At 38.3% G+C, this 17,602-nt stretch overlaps 1 protein-coding gene across 5 annotated transcripts in view; it reads right to left on the reverse strand.

Annotated features, from left to right (window-relative positions):
• Positions 1–17,602, reverse strand: part of ccser2b (coiled-coil serine-rich protein 2b) — a 51,753-nt gene that overhangs the window by 12,872 nt on the left and 21,279 nt on the right. For 3 of the 5 annotated variants that reach the window (XM_027177522.2, XM_047817306.1, XM_047817305.1), the window contains exons 4-8: positions 13,135–13,234; positions 10,018–10,117; positions 8,834–8,990; positions 3,982–4,056; positions 974–1,060 (exon numbers count right to left, since the gene is read on the reverse strand). In XM_027177522.2, the coding sequence (XP_027033323.2) occupies positions 974–1,060; positions 3,982–4,056; positions 8,834–8,990; positions 10,018–10,117; positions 13,135–13,234 (519 nt within the window). The remainder of the gene's footprint in view (positions 1–973; positions 1,061–3,981; positions 4,057–8,833; positions 8,991–10,017; positions 10,118–13,134; positions 13,235–17,602) is intronic. The other 2 variants (XM_047817304.1, XM_047817307.1) reach the window with 1 other exon arrangement.

The following is a 17,602-nucleotide window of genomic DNA, read 5'->3' on the forward strand; positions in this document are numbered from 1 at the left end:
ACAGACAAACAAATTTAACATTTCTCTATAAACAGATCAATATGACGTGTTGATAATAAATATTTGTTTTAAAATAGTAACTTGCTAATTGCTGTAAGATGAATAAAATACTTGGGGACACATGCAGATTTGGAAGTGTGTGTGTTGGGTGTGGGGTGTGTGTGTGTATGCTGCTCTAATGCCTGTCAGCTGCAGTGAGGGTTTTAGAGAACAATAATAAACAAAAATAACAGCAGTTCAAGAAGATAAATTAACCCAAACATGAAAAACAACACCAGTAGAGCAGAAACGTTGGGGATGAACTGAACAGCGAGACCATCCGCAACACGCTCAGGGAGAGACACAGAGTGAGAAAGAGAGAAGGGGGGTGAGGGAGAGTGGGAGAAAAATGAGACATTGTGAGGAAGAGACAGTGAAAGAGTGGGGTGAGGAAGAGAGAGAGTGAAAAAGAGAGAAGGGGTGAAGGAGGGAGAAAGAGTGAAAAAGAGAGAAGGGAGTGAGGGAGAGAGAGCGAGTGAGACATACCCCCCAATTCCCCACACACATCCCTACACACACACCTCCACACACACCAAATATTAAACGCAGCGAAAATCCCTCCAGACACCTCAGCCGCATCAATGGTTTATTTCATAAGGAAATTGTAGCTTAAACTTTCCTCCATTACCCACAATGCCATGCTGATATTGTCGCAGAGGGATTTAGCCCTCACTTTATCTCTGGCTACAGAGCGATGCAGCAGCACTTTAGTCCTTTATATCTCTCTCAAACCCTCATCAGTACGCTCACATGCAATACAGTCAGATTTCATGTTTCAATGAACTGAATCATCATCATCATCATCATCAGGCTTGGCCAAGCACATTGTTTTACACGTGCATTATCCCCATGTCAGAAATAAGTACTTCAGTAAACAATTAAGTAAATAAATGTTTGCTTATTTGTTGGAACTGTAAAAAATGTATTCATGTACCAGCTGCTGAGTGAGTTTAGAAATCAGGGCGTCTTTCCCTCGGAGCTCTTCTCTTAGCTTCTGCACCTCTTTTAACAGATCGTCCACCTGGAAAATCAGTGAGGTGATCAGAATCTGTTTAATACAACCAGCGCTAGTGAGAACGTGATTCTTCACTGAATCGACTCACTTCAGGGAGTGAATCATCAAGTGTTTATTTATTTATTTTTGATCATTTTATTATTATCATTTTTTGCTATACTGAAAAAGAAAGAGAGTTGTAGCTAGAGTTTTCAGGAGATTATGACTGATGAACAAACAGGGAAACTGAACTTAACTCTGGATTTGACAAACAAATCTCATCACTTCGATCATTTAAAAATTTTCAAATCCTTCATTGACGATATGAATTCTTGCATTTTGGAAGGGCTTCTCTAACTTTTTTCCATCTCTGTACATTTCTGAGCGACGGATGAACGAAACGTATGAGGACATTTTCATCCCTACACACACCTCAACACCTCAGGTAATATTTCTTTTGCTTTTTGCTTACAACGTGAGACCGATCAAAATAAATCAAAAGCAAATAAATGAAAAGAATAAAAATTCCCTCTGATTCAGACGAGGCACCGACCGAAAGGTGTAAAGCCGGTCGGTGTTTAAAGTCTGGCTGGGTTCGTGTCCTGATTCCACCAAACGACAGAAAAGTTAAGTAAAAGTAATATTTCATTCAGAAAAATTGTGTTCATGTGTCATGTGTTCATTTGTGTAACTTGTTGCTCATTGAATTTCACTTCCACTGATATTCTAGGGTAAAAAAAAACCTTCATTACATCCAGGACTGTGTTTCATCTGCACCTTCGCTGATATCAGGAGACTCTGTCTGATCACATGACCGCTATTACTGTCACTGATTGGCAGCATGAATCTACAGTCTGCTCCTGTCATCATTACACCATGCAGTGTTTTTATTAGCGCCTGATGATGGTGCTGCTGTGCTCGCTAACACACTAAACAAAAAGAATCGGATGTGAAGTAACAAAGAATTCAAATAATTCTTATTATTCGGCACAAGTGAAGCGTACAGTGAGATGGCGCTGATGTGACACGTCACGTGTGTGTGTGTGTGTGTGTGTGTGTGTGGAAGCTTCACTTTGTTGTTTCAGTTCAGGTTTTACTGTTACTTCTACAATCCAGCCTCGCTCTTCATCGTTAGCATTCACGACTCATTTAAGTGCTGCAGTGCTGAATGCATTTCATTCTGAAGCCACTACAATAATTAGATACGCAAACTTTTGTAATCTTGCCCAGACACACTCCCCTGACTGTCTCACTGCAACAAACATAACAAAGCAATACAGACAAAAAGAACAGTAGAAAGATACTTTTAGAGTGAATTAGTATTTTTCATAGTAATAATACATGTAATAATAATAAAAAAGTATGCGTTAGCATTTATTAGCATGTATTATCATGTGTTAGCGTGTTTTAGAATGTGATGCCATTTGTTAGTGTGTATGTATTAGTTGTATTATGTGGTTGTGTATTATCGTGTGTTAGTATGTTTTAGCGAATGTTAGTGTGTTTAGGTGTGTGTTAGTCTGTAGTAGCATGTGTTAGTGTGTATAATTATGTGTTAGTGTGTATAAGCATATATTAGGGTTTTAACATGTTCGTGTGTATCGTGTTAGCATGTTTTAAGGTGTCTTTAGCTTGTATTAGCACATGTGTTAGCATGTAGCAGCATGTTTTTGCGTTAGCGTGTAGCAGCATGTTTTAGCGTGCAGCAGCCACGTGTTAGCGTGCAGCAGCCACTCGGTAGCGTGCAGCAGCCACTCGGTAGCGTGCAGCAGCCACTCGGTAGCGTGCAGCAGCCACTCGGTAGCGTGCAGCAGCCACTCGGTAGCGTGCAGCGGCCCCGTGTTAGGGTGCAGCAGCCACGTGTTAGGGTGCAGCAGCCACGTGTTAGGGTGCAGCAACCTGTGTTAGCGTGTAGCAACCTGTGTTAGCGTGTAGCAACCTGTGTTAGCGTGTAGCAACCTGTGTTAGCGTGTAGCAACCTGTGTTAGCGTGTAGCAACCTGTGTTAGCGTGTAGCAACCTGTGTTAGCGTGAAGCAGCATGCATTTGCGTGTAGCAGCATTTGTTAGTGTGAAGCAGCATGTGTTTGTGTGTAAGCAGCATGCGTTAGCGTGTAGCAGTATACGTTAGCGTGTAGTTGAGAATGTTTCTGTGGTAAATGTTTCTGTGGTAAAGCAGCTTCAGAAGAAGGTGAGGTGTAACTGTGTGATGCAGTTTTATCTGTCTCAGTATTCTCCAGAGCACGGTGTGAAGATAATACAATAAAACCCAAGGGCAAACAGTGGGATAAGCAGGCCAGTGCTAATGAAAGGAACTTTATTAACTGATGAGGAAAAATGCTAAGGAAGATGAATTGGTGACACGCAGGGGAATAAAGTGTATTGGACCTGATTGCCTTCATGCAAGTGGGACTGTAATCATATTTTCTGCCTGAGTTGCAGTGTGTCATTCTGCATTCTTCTGGAGGAGAGAAAGTTCTGGAGAAATGACCTGAAAAAAGGTGATCATCATAACTGTGATTATGTTTAAAGAGCTACTGAAATCAAAATACCTTATTTCGGAGATATTCTTGTAATTTTTTTTAAGATTCATCCCGCTTTAGTCTTCTGTTAAATGCTCTCTGGTTTGTATGTGCCCTGCCCCCATATGGCTATGTCTTGCTCTACAGTAGCAGCTTGTTATCGGTAAAAATGGTCGTTAGATCAGCATATTTTTGGTCGTGGTTCTTCACACACACTATACCCTCTTCCAAGCAAGAATAAACGGGCGGACGGAAAGTTTTAAGAGACACACAGATTGTCAGTTTTGATGTGGTTTGAATTTGGCTAATAAACAAGATATGCAAAGATTATTACTTTACAAATAACTATGTGTACAAAAAATTACACTTAAAGCTTTACATTTTTAAATATTCAAAACAGAATTTTGCTTGAAATACAAAAAACTTACTTGATAACTCGGCTCTTCAGAGGACGGACTGGACACTAAATGCTCGGCTTCACCAACTGATCCATCCTCTTCAAACTAAAAAGTCAAGCACACACACACACACACAATGAGCCTAATTCTGCACAACAGCTTACCCTTAACACTAACCACTTCCATTCTAACCTGCATCAAGTCTCACCTGGGATGTAATTAAACCATCTCCAGCTCTTGTTTATAGTGCAATAAAGGAACCAAACAACAAAATGGAAATGAATAGTGCAGGAAACAATGCAGTAAAGCTACTGCCTTAATTATGACAAGCAAATAAACGGTCGACTCTTCACCCAGTTTAATGAAGGAATTAATCTGGCCAGGAGAGCGGAACGTCAACAAGCTCACGCATTGCTGCCCAAATCAGTATTCTGGTCTTCATGAAGTCTCGAGTCCTAATCATATCCATCATGACACACAACAACAAAATGACCTGAGAGCTCAGTGTTCAAGGAAGCAACTGCCTGTGCAGAATGTTGATGAGGTAATTGAGTCTCAACAATCCTGAATGACTTCGGGGAATTTTTTTAATCCAGCATGAAAACTGTGTTCATGTTGATGAGTTAAATCTCTTCAGAAAATAATAATTTCTTTCCTTAACACTGACAATGTACAGAAGAAAAAAAAAACCTCGACCTGGGTCAGCTGTCTGATTATAGTCCGATATTAAATCTCCCAGATCCTAAAAACTATATCGGTCAGGATTTAGGCCTCATCACAGTAATGAGACGGCGCTGGTTAAAGTAGCAAATGTCTATTTCTGACATTATTGATCATATTATTCTCCTTGATAGATAGAAAATATTGCTAGAGTTATAAAGCTCTATATAGTTAGGCTTCTAAAGCATTGGTCTTGTTCTGCATACGCTGAGCAAACCTTTATGATTCTCCACACCTGCTTCAATGAAAGGGTGCTCTTTGTTGGAAGGCTTGTATAATGAAGGCTACAGCAGGGGGCAGAGCTTCTCATACAAAGCCTGCAGTTATGAAGCAGCCTTCCAATTAGTGTTCAGGTCTCAGTGTTTAAGTCCAGGCAGAAAACACATTTGTTTAGTCAAGCTTTTTTATTAATACTTAATTTTTTCTTAAGTAAAAGAGCAGATGTGGAGAATTCATGAGCATAGTGAGCTTTGGTGAACTGGGATGTTTGGATGTTGTCAATGTGATTACAATACAAGAACATAATAATCTAATATTGTTTTGTGTAAGCCAGTTAGGGGTTGATTTGATATCTCCTCCTGACACATCTCCTAATATGATACAAAAAACATGCCTGAAACTTTTTATGGACTGTTAACTCAACCATGATGAGAAGTGCTGGATGAGAAGAATGAAATTAATTGCCTTGATCTCGAGTTATCTGATCATTCTGAATGTAACGGCTTCTCTATGGAACTGACGGGTAATAAAGTTAGATGCTGTGTGGTAGAACATGGCTGATATAAATGTATAGAGTAGTCCACCGTTCCTCAACAAGTCCCTCTACACCACAAGAAGAATTTTCAGATTTAATCACTGAGTACTTTATCCTGCTTAAACCCATGAATATTGTTCATGAGTCAGGAATACACACCCTGGAGGTACGCATGGTCATTTACTGGAATGAATTCTGCCGTTTAGGGCTATGATGACTCGACTGTTAAAGCTGTAGGTTACAGATCAGAAGGTCAAGGGTTCATGTCCCAACACACCCAAGCTACCAGAGTTGAACCACTGAGCTCCAGGAGAACTGTATCATGGCCAACCCTGTGCTCTGATCCCAGCTTTCTAACAAGATAAGATATTCAAAAAGGGATTACGTTGTGTGATAATGTATATGTGACAAATAAAATCTTCTTCTTTTCATACTGAAAAGCTGCAGGATTACAGCCATGCTTACCCAGGCACATTACATGTGGGATTATTTTTCCTTTTCGTTCACAGAGACCATTCACTAGCAGGATTATCGACCCAGTGGATATTTCACCACAGGACAGAGGCATCGATAAATTCAAACCTGTAAAACTGTAATGCTGGATTGTTTCTCTTGATTCTTTGCTCTCTGCCACATGATTAGAGCCCAGACTAATGTTACCAGTTCCTCCCTGGGGTGAGCTGTTATACCTGTTGTGGCCCATACGGGGAGCTCTTTTTAGTGTCGGTTAATAGAAAGAAAATTAAAGGAAAGGAAGCAGTTGAGGAGGTATTGGAACACCTTTCAACGATTTCTGCACAAACCCTGTGACTGAAGTTTTAAATATGGTTTTGGCCAAAACTGCTTCTAACATTCTGACACCTTAAGAAACAGTCAGTCTGAAAACAGACTAAAGCTAAGTGTAATTTCCTCACACAGTGAACATCAGGCTTCGAGCGAGTCGCAGTAAATCTTCGTGTTGTCGTAAAACAGACATAATCCTGATCTGTCTGTAATCAGATAGTGGCTGTCAAAATGTCCTCCATGCTCCTGCTCCCTTAATACTTCATCATCGTTTTCATCATCATCAAAACAGAGAAGAACGATTACACGCTCTGTACAGACCACCGAGTTTGAACATTTTTCAGTAAACGGTTAAAAAGATCAGAAGAAAGAGAAGTGAAGTGAGTTAATGAGAGATTATTTCTCCCGGATTGTTGAGAAAGGTGAACTGAGATCGGTGGAGTGAAGAGACGATGATGATGGCTGGTGTTTAAACCAGTGACTTTTACCTCAGTTGATGAGACAGAGACTGAAATGCCTCTAAAAATGTGGTCATTAAGCTTTATCCTTCAATAGCTTAAAAATGTAGAGGTCAGTGTACTCAATCGTTCGGTGGAAAGCAAAAGAAATCCATAAACGCTTTAGTTTTTCCTACCGTTTCACTTTAAAATAAAAATAAAAAACATGCAAAAGAGCAAGACACATTTTTCAAAAGACACTGCCTATTATACCACAGAGTAAATAAAGCACGGCAAAAGCAATACTGTCTCTGTAATTACACAGCGTCTAGAACTTCTGTCTACAGCAAAGAGATATTAGCATGTCGTCTCTCTGCAAAACGGCGTCTCTGCTCTTTAAGGAAATCGGTATCTTCAGACACAGATATCGACTTTTTTTTCTGCAATAGGACCGGGGGATGATGTGTTATTGTGTACCTTTGAAAATTGTCCTCATGATTGCCAAGCTTTTATCCGGGGTAGAGTGTCAATATGATTTGTGCTCTGTTGAAAAGCAGTGCCGTCTCTGACCGAGTGCAGGGAATGATAGTTTTACACGGCCTCGCCAATCCTGAAAAGCCTCATTGTACTCTGAAGACATGTAAGAAAGACGAAATAACAGATCTGGAAAAAGCTCATTCCAGCTCCGAAAGACACATGAAATACAAAAAAATGATGAAGCAGAGAACAAGCGTTTCTGCACCATTTTCAACTAAAGATCAAGCGGGAGAAGAAGTTTTCCTATGTCAAAGGTCAGCTATGGCAGAAAAACAGACGTTTAAAGTAGAAACTGATAAAACCCAAAGTGATGCATGTCTTGTGTATCAAAACAGACATTTAAAATCCTGTTTATTCTCATTTCCGTTTGGCCAAAAGGTGAAATGTGTAATTAAGGTATGAAGAGATTCTCAGCTGTCAGAAGAAAGCCTGAGGAAACTATTTGTATGAGAGATAAACAACAAAATATTAATTAAGATCATTAATTCCTCATTAGGTTTTTATCATTACATGCTGTCTGTTCCCCTCTGACGTGCACATACCCTAGAAGCGATATTATTGGCTCCTAAGTGGCACGACAGAAATGCATTCATCTTACACATAGTGTATTTTTGCATTGTTGTTTTCTTTAAATGCTTTTAATATTTTCCTTGAATATTCTCCTCGAAATGAGAACAATTGCGAACTGGTTAAATATCAGAATATATATATGATTCAGAAACAGGGGAAAAGTTCAGTATAGTATGTATATAAACCAGTCAAACACTGATTGTCTTGGTTCAATGTTCTCAAAGATGATGTGTCGGAAGCAAGAAAAATGGGGGAAATTGTGATGTCCAGATGACTGGATCAGAGCGTCTCAAAAACATCAGGACATGTCGGGTGATCCTGGTATGCAGGGGTTAGTACCTACCAAATGTACTCCAAGGAAGGACAACTGGTGAACCAGAGCTCACTGATGTACATGAGAGCTGTGTAACTGCAGATTGGTTAGAGTGCCCATGCTAACCGCTGTACACCACCGAAAGATCTGACTCTGGCCATATGAGCATCAGAGCTGGACCATGGACCAATGTAAAAAGGTGAGCTGGATCGATAAATCTTCAGGAATGTTCAGGAACAGTTTGAGAATAGTTCAAGGTGTTGGCATCCAAATTCACCAGATCTCTACCCGATTGTGTGATGTGCTGGACAAACAAGTCCATGAAGGTTCCGCCTTACTACTTTAAGGACGTGAAGGATTTGCTGCAAGCATCTTGGTACCACAGCACAGCTTCAGAGACTTGTGGTGTACATTATTATTATTATTATTATTATTATTATTATTATTATTATTATTATTAATATTATTATTATTATTATCACATCACTCTGTCACATTAATGAATAAATGACTAAAAGAGAATAAAATCTTAATTTAAATTAAAACTTAAAGTTCCTGCATTACCTCTGACTGTTACAAAAGGCTGACACTAGAGGCTCCTTCAGTATATGTTAAATAAATTATATTTCTAAGCAGAGTGTCCTCTGTATATGTCTCTATAACATATTAGAACCTGTTCACGAGAGAGAGAGAGAGAGAGAGAGAGAGAGAGAGAGAGAGAGAGAGAGAGAGAGAGAGAGAGAGAGAGACAGACAGACAGACACAGACCTGCAGCAGTGTCCTCAGATGAAACAGCTGTTCTTTAACAGACAAGCAGTCCTGGGCCATGTGCTCCAGCATCAACTCATCCAGAGACGAATCTCCTGATCCTCTCCTGCTCAAGTCCAGTGTGTGACCGTTATCAAACGCCTCAAGAACTCCGTCTCTGCAATTAATCAAAAGGTAGATTAATTCAGGGCACAGTTAGAACGATGGCCTGTATAACATTTTATATAACAAGAGCAGTGTAATGGGACAGAAACAAGAAGGAGATGTTGATCTGTGTGACTGGGTGGAGGTGGAGACGGTGTACTGGTGAAAAACTGGACACTTTCCTGTGGTGCTCAGGCTGATTTACTTGAACAGAACAGACCCAAAGGCTGCTAAAGAGAGTGACAGAGCAGCAACACCTGCTTATTCATTCAACCATATGATCAGCCAATCATGTGGCGAGACGCAATGAATAAGTGAGGAAAAAACCTCAATGACTTGTTCAAAGACATGTCTACCTCGGGTGAGTGTGTGTCCAAAAAACCCAAACTGGCACCAACCGCCATTAAACAGATCAGATCACAGAGATTTTCCACATTTTCATTTCAATAAAATGGGTTTGAAATGAACATTTCCTGAAGCTGCATGACTGACCAGGATGTAGAGCATAAACATATACAGCCTTGTCTGTAAGTATTAGATTAGCAAGAATAAAAGTTTTCTTTGTTTTTTTAGATCCAAACTTCAGCTTTTCAGTACATTTCAATTAATATTTTAAATGTTAAAGAGAAATCATTAGGCAAACTACACAAATCCCATTTTAAGAACCGTCTCATGTTTTTTATTGTAGCTGTGACAGACTAGAAAATCGCGATTCTACAGTAGTGGCTTTACGAATAAGACGCTAGCAAAAGCTAACACTAAAGCCCCAGTGACAGCTAGCTCAAACTACATTTTAAAAAGAGACATGCATTACTGAATAAAAGAAGATTCAGTTAAGAGCTTATTTACATTTGAAATTTAGGTTTTCATTTTTACTGAACACTGTGCACTGTGTCCAACACGACCTACCCGTCAGGTTCTAACGGTCAATACCCTCTAACGGATGTGCCACACACACAGACAAACGGTAAACTTTCCCAAACGGATACAAACATAAATTACAAGTTCACAATTTCAATTGATTGAATACAGACATTTACCTTCCCTCGTAGTGTAGCTGCTCCGTTCTGCACTGCTGTCGTTTTCTCCATGGCCAGTAATCACTCTCTGAGAGATCATAATGGGACGCTACCTCAACATCTGTAATATAGAAGGCAGTCTGTAAATAATGCAACCGAGCAGTTTAAAAAGGACAGCGTGTGCACTAGGGCAAGAATCCATGGCCTGTTTCAGAGTTCATGTCCAAAGCGTAAAAGTACCAGGTGCTTTAGTGATAACAGTTAAACAGCCCTGAGCTGCAGCCTGTGAAGATATGAGCAGTAATACCAGGCCATTACTCAATCTGATAGGAGTCTGGTGTCTCAAAAGCTCTGAGGTTCACATTAAGAGAAAATCTCTCTCTCGCATACCCCCACACACACCCGCACCTGCCCGCACACGCACACATACACACACACACACATATATATATATATATATATATATATATATATATATATATATATATATATATATATATATATATATATATATATATATATATATATGGGTAGTTGATGTGACATGGCTTTTTCAGTCACAGAAGATAAAACATAATTTATTTCACATTTTCATAATAATAATAGAATACTGTAAATGGTTAAACATTTTCTTGTTTTATATGAATTTGTTGTTTTAATACCCAAGTTATTGTTAGTTTTTTTAGAACTTTGAGCCAAATCTCAAAATTGTCCTATGGTGTGACGGTAAACAACATTATTTCATAAATATTACATTTTATAAATAAAGAAAATAATGTTTAAAAATCTTAATGAACACTCCTGGCATAATTGTGCAAGTGTCTATTTCACTAAGTGGCCATCACTTTTCATATACATACATTTCTAAAAGTGTAGGAATTTCATAAAGTTTGTCACAGAAAAAAAATGTCCTTTGGTGTTATGCAAAAACCTAATTTTAATTTGGGCAATATCATGGACAACTACATTTAATTGAAAGACCCCACTCAAGGTCATGTGACTGAAGACCCCTATGAAGGCCATGAGAAGTGCACATGGTAAGTTTCTCTCAGAATTGTTTAAATATTTAACTATGTTTTAAGACCACTGAAGTAAGGTTTTTTTGTCCTTTGGTGTGACACCATTCATCTATTCATGCTGAAAATGATTCTAATTAGTATTATTTTTCTTGGTCATTTGTCAACTACCTATATATATATATATATATATATATATATATATATATATATATATATATATATATATATATATATATATATATATATAAAATATTTATAAAAGCATAATAAACCTGTTTAACTCAGAAACCAGATTGGATTTCTGCTGTGTGTTCATGTAAAAGCCTTTCTCTGGTCAGACTCAATCTGAGAGGCAGTAGAAATGAAACCACAGGAGGATCATCAGGATCCTGTCTGAGTGACAGCAGGAGATAGCAGCTAACTAGTGATGCACCACTTAAACACCAGCACTTAAATATTTTCTAAACTTTGCTTGCTCAGTAGCTCTGGGAGTATATACTGATCAATGGGTTGTGAGCTTAAGACACCACCACAGTCAAGCTGCCACTCCTAAAGTGTTTTAGCAAGTCCCATAATCCCTCAGCTGCTGATTTATAGAGCATTCCAATGGTTATTTGGGGATTTATGGAAGTGATGCCTTTGGTCCTTAAACGTTTCCAGTTAGTTGTTGTGAGCATTCTAACATCATCAGGATGCCATTTAATGGCATGATTAAAAATGTCAACATCCAGATTAAGACTGTTTGGTTCAGTTTTTAATTCTCCAAGACCTCTAAAACCTTCTTTCGGAAATTAAAGTGCTTCGATTTCCAAAGAACGTAACGTGGCATGATGCCTGAATTGCAGCAATGAAAGTGAGAAGGTGGGATACCAACAAGAAATGCATGAATGCACTTACATTGGCAAAATTCACTTTTATTAAAAAGTATAGATTTTATGACATTATACATGTACTAATTGTCTTTTATTTAAAAGTAGAAAAACTTTTTTTTATTTAAAAGTTTAGTGCTTTAGAATTTTAAAGATAAAAAAAACTTTGTTTATTTACTGACCATTTTAACACTCTCTTACACAGTGTACTACAGCAACAAGGATTGCAGCAACATGGCAGCAAAACCATGTAGTTTATTATTTGCACAGACATACAGATTTACTATCCCTGCAAGAACCTCACCAGCCTCATTAGGGATGAACCGTGCAGAGTAAGATTTTGACCCCAACCAGAGTCTGACTTCACCACAGACAAGACAAATGTCGTCCACACTGTAGGAGCAGATGTTCCCAAATTTTCCGCTTAGAATATAGTATCTTGACTGCGATAAGCTTTTACAGCTTCTCTCGTAAAGACGCTCTCAGTTTCATCTACATGATGACACATCTGTATATGTTACTTGAGGTAAACGTTTTAACTGAAGAGTCTTATTTAGAGGGTCTAGTAATTTCAATTGATCGTTTATTTTGTGAGATTTTGAAAACACCTTAACATACCAGTACCAGTGAAACCACCAGAAATGTTTCAGGATCAGACATGCGCAGTAGATTTGAAACACCTTTGCTACTGTTTACATTCTTGAAAAGGATGTTTACATTATATCGTGTCTCGGTCATTCTCAGTTTGGTTAAAAGCCCCTGAAATATTAATAAAATGTCCACCTCATTTCATATTGCAGGGTCCCAGTCAAATTTCACTCCCAAGCTCTAACACTTTATGCCTCATACTGACTGATAAAAAAAACTGTGACCTGTTTGGTTGTACCTCAGCCATACTGTAAACTCTTGTGCATGAGTTTGATGAAATGTTTAAATACCAAAATATGTGTGTGTGTGTGTGTGTGTGTGTGTGTGTGTGTGTGTGTGTGTGTGTGTGTGTATATATATATATATATATATATATATATATATATAATACATAGAAAAGTGCAATTAAGGTAAAATATAATTTCTTAAGTCTGCTACATGACTCATTCTGTGATATCTCCAGTTAAATGGCCAGCTCATCTCAGCACAGGCACACAGGTACAGCACAGCGGTGGAAAGAAGAGAATGCAGGTTCGGTTGAAAGAATCTGAGCTGCTACACAGTTAAAGTGGATCTTCAAACAGTTGAGTGATGGCACGTACCACTGTGGAGAGAGACATCTTCAGGCAGGTCCACATCCAGCATGAGGTCATCCTCCTCCAAATCACAAGAGTCCAAGTTGTCCAATTTATTGAGAATGTCCTTGTGGAAAAAAAGATAAATAGAGAGTGAAAAATCTTTTTTTTTTTTTTTTTAAATCGTACAGTATAAGAAACGGAGGATGTTGAAGCCTGAATGGAGATAGATTTTGTTCGGTGTGCTTGTTGCCCGTCTTTATCTTCTGATGTATATTATATCTAGAGTATCTGAGAATCACAACAAGCACTTTGATGTACAATTGTCACAGACATTTTTTGCAGACGACAGATATTATTTAAACTTAAACCAAAGCTTTAGTGTGTCTAGAAGTCTGTAACTCTGCATACATGTGTGTTTTGGGATTAATCAACAAAGACAGGAAAAGCAGCCAAGATATCTAAGATCTAATATCGCTAACATAAATAAAGAAACTAAATCTTGTTGGACAATATGGCTTGATGCAAAGCTTCATAATGAACATCAAGGCCATCTTGTTCAGCTTTAAGATATCCACATCATTTACATGACATGAACAGTCTGAGACAAACATCAACACGGGTCAACAGTCCAAATGTGATAAAATAGCTCCATGTTCTATCTAGCCATAAAAACATCATAGCCATGTCATCAAAATGAAGTTTCATGGAGATGGACTGAAACCTGCACGTCATATAATATATACCTAGACTGAAGATTAGACTGTGTTTAAGTGGCAGTTGTTTAAGGAACACATTTAGCCCTGGAGAGCGCGATGACTTTGACTAAAGTGCAGTAATGCATGGAGCCGAGAACAACCTTCTCTCCTCCCTGAGAGAGCTTAGTCGCAACTGAACAGCTCTGAGAAATTACTTTTCCTCATGAGTAACTTCTGTTCCACACACAGACGAAAGCAGAGGAATCTTCTGAGAAAGAAAGAGGTGTACAGGACTGAGGGTCAGCGATTTCAGAAGGTTTACACTCAGATTGTGTACAGTTGTGGGCTTACACTCTAAAACTTTCTTGTCTGCAGTCTGACATCAACACAGAATCGAGCTAAACAGTAGGCTTGTAAGATACTATCCATTTTTTCCATGCTGGTGATTTATTTGAAAAAAATGCAGTTAATAATTCTAATAGTATAATAATCCTTTGTCTAACGTGCACATGATGGACACTTTCAGTATTTATTATCGCTAAAGTAATGTATTGACTGAATGTATCAACTATGTCAATGTATTCACAGTCTAGTTATCATTATTATTACATTTAACAGTACATGCTAAGTCATGTGACTGCAGTCAAGAGCTGCTGTTCATGCCAGTACAACTAAAATTTTGTGACAAATGAAATCTAAATTTGATTTGATTTGTTTGGTGTATTTATGTGACAGTGACATAAAGGAAGGAGCAGACAGAGGCATTTTTTCACACCCTGCCTAAATCTTTATACACATAAAATAGAAGAGTAATAACATTGCTCCTCGCATGACTACCACCTGGTGCTGAAGGGACAGCGCCACTTCAGCACCACCTCTATTGTGGAAAGCAGAGGAGCGCATGGCCGCAGGTGAAGCAGTAATAGCTATGTAATTTAAATAAATGAAATTTGACTCTATACATCTTTACGCATACATATGATAATTTAATTAAGTATATATTCATGTTCTGGGTTTGTTTTTCTTTACCTTTATTTGATATTATTGTTTGTATTTGGCAACATTGTGAAAACAGTCATGACAATGAAGCACACAATGAACTGGAGAGAGAGAGAGAGAGAGAAAGAGAGAGAGAGAGAGAGAGAGAGAGTGTGTGAGAGAGAGAGTGTGAGAGCGAGAGAGAGAGCTTGTATACATGCTGAACTCTTCTCTCAGTTGGTGATTATGAATAAGTTTTTGTGAACAGTTTTGTTCTGCTCTAAGCAGCCTCGTCATCATCCACTCGATCGATACTGAGACTTTATCCTCTTTATCTCCTTTGCCTCAGTGAACCTTGCAGCAGCCTTGTCTCCTGTTTATCACTTACTATCACTGCAACAACAAATCATCTCTCATTTACCCTATAAATAGAAACCTTCTATAAGACCTACAATAACAAAAAATCAGCAAAGTATGCTTCTCTATTCACATACACACAAACACACACCAGTGAGTGAGAAAGTGTGTGCACATACACACAACCACACACACACTCGCACTCTCATACTCACACACACGCACAGACAAACACACAAACATTAAATAGGACATGGACTGGTGTGTGTGTGAACAGAAAAACATACATACATACAACTAATTTTGTGTTATATATGCCACTCTTCCCTTAAAGCAGGACTCTGCCTAGCACAGCATCACATTTCAAGTATTACTGTTGTTTTTCGTTTCCTTAAGTTCTTCGATAAGGCGCAACAGGCCAGAAAATATAACAACATCCAGCTGCTCGAGGAGTTCGAGGTGAGATGGGGAAATGCTGATCTTTCTGACAGTTGGAGCTGGTACACAGAGGCAGAAATAGAGGAGAATCAATATTTCAGGAGGATCGTCTCACTGCGGACATGCGACAGAGCACCTACTACACACCAGCAGAACCTTTGTGCTTACACACAGCTAGCTCGGAGTTAGTCAGAGTGAAGAGAGAGAGAAATGTGGAAAAACAAAGCCACTGAGGATAACGTCAGGTGGAGTTCTCTTACTGCTTCACATGACACTGCTAGAATGGCTCTCGAAGAGTAACCATAATGACACTGTCCAAGGTCGAGTAAAGTGCAGAGAACAGCAGGAGTGATGATGAATCAGCGTTTGGTTGTGAAGTTTGCAAAATATTTCATCAGATCAAAGCAAATACTTGATATAAAAAAATAAATAAATAAAACAGCCTGTAAACATAAAAAAAACTGTCATTCATCTACTGTGCTTTTTTTAAACCTAAAATGAGGTTTATGGCAGAAAATTGTGATGTTCATGTCAGAATTTTAATTGTATACCAACTAGACCATGTTTGTGGGGATTTGGATGCATCAACCGTCTGGGAAAATGTTTTTAAGCATCTTAATGCTTACAGCCCTAACAAGTGAATGCGGCCTTTTCAGACATGTAGCTCTAATTAGCCTGATTACTGAATGCTGACACACTTTTGTCTCTTTTCATTTGTGTTCTTTAATCTTTCCCATTTTAGTAATAAGCAACACTTCTTCACTTGAACACATTTGACTTTGAAATTGAGCCTCAAACAAATAAACCTTTTTTAGAAGAAAGAATATTAATAGGTTTAAGATAAATAACGACAGATCATTAGTGACTATTTAATGCATGTTTACCATGTAAGGGTGCAAGTAATTCTGGATCAGATTTTACCTGGTACTTTCATATTGATGTAAAGCTTCTTGTAAGAGCCATTTTTTGTTTTTGGTAAAATGGTAATATGTGCTATAGGAGCACCCATACCCTTTAGTTGATACCTTTATTTTGAATAGGAACTTTAATTTGACAGAGCTTGAGATGGCCTTAATGTTAAGATGGCTGCCACTCACCTGTTAGATTAATCTAGAGAACAAAGGAAAGGGGTAGAGGCATATAGTTCTTTACAAGACTTTTGGATTTTGGAGATATTTTTGTTTGTTTTGATCTCTCATTGGATATAATTTGTACCACTTTAATCATCTAACCTGCTAATCATTTCTAAGCCATTGGAGCATTCTTGTTTATTCATGTTTGCCTGCCCACCTACTTGCCTGTCCGCTTGCCTGCCTATCTACTATCCTACCCGCCTGACTACCATCCATCCATATCACCCCTTCGAAGGTACAATTTATAATTTATTTGAAAGCTTGTCAAAGGACCGACTAACGTCAACTCATTTGAAATATGACATAACACTTCTACAATAGCCATCTGTCAATAATAAACTGTTTTTTAGCAATAAGTTTAGCACATTCAGTAAATTCACAGTGTTGTATTTGAGATCATTTACTGAACATCGATCATAAACAAAATAAATCATAATTTCTGTTATCGGGGTTATTTATTTGGCAAGAAAACAAAATCCATTCAGTGCCGTGACATGTTTGGTTTTACAATGTGGCTTAAATCCACATTTCATTTCAGCGTCTCAGTGAACTGATGCACACAAAGAGTCACCCAATCTCTTGTAAACACAATCTCACTTTATCAACAGTTCCACAATATAACGGAATTTTCTTCCTTCTTGCTAGAGTGCAAACTGCCAGTTTATGCAACAAACAAATGATGCAGTAAATATTTGCTCAACACCGTCTCTGTCATTATGTCTATTTTCTCAACGCAGCAGATAAAAACACAAAACTCACATCATGTTGTTTGTGATAGACATGTTTGTTAAATGTAAAAAATGACCACAGTCAGGTGTTTGTGTAACTGCTGTTAAAGGACTAGAAGGCATTGAAGGATGCGTCTGAAAGACATTTTTTTCTAATTTCGAT

The sequence above is a fragment of the Tachysurus fulvidraco genome, chromosome 8, assembly GCF_022655615.1.
Source record: "Tachysurus fulvidraco isolate hzauxx_2018 chromosome 8, HZAU_PFXX_2.0, whole genome shotgun sequence".
NCBI classification, from domain to species: Eukaryota; Metazoa; Chordata; class Actinopteri; order Siluriformes; family Bagridae; genus Tachysurus; species Tachysurus fulvidraco.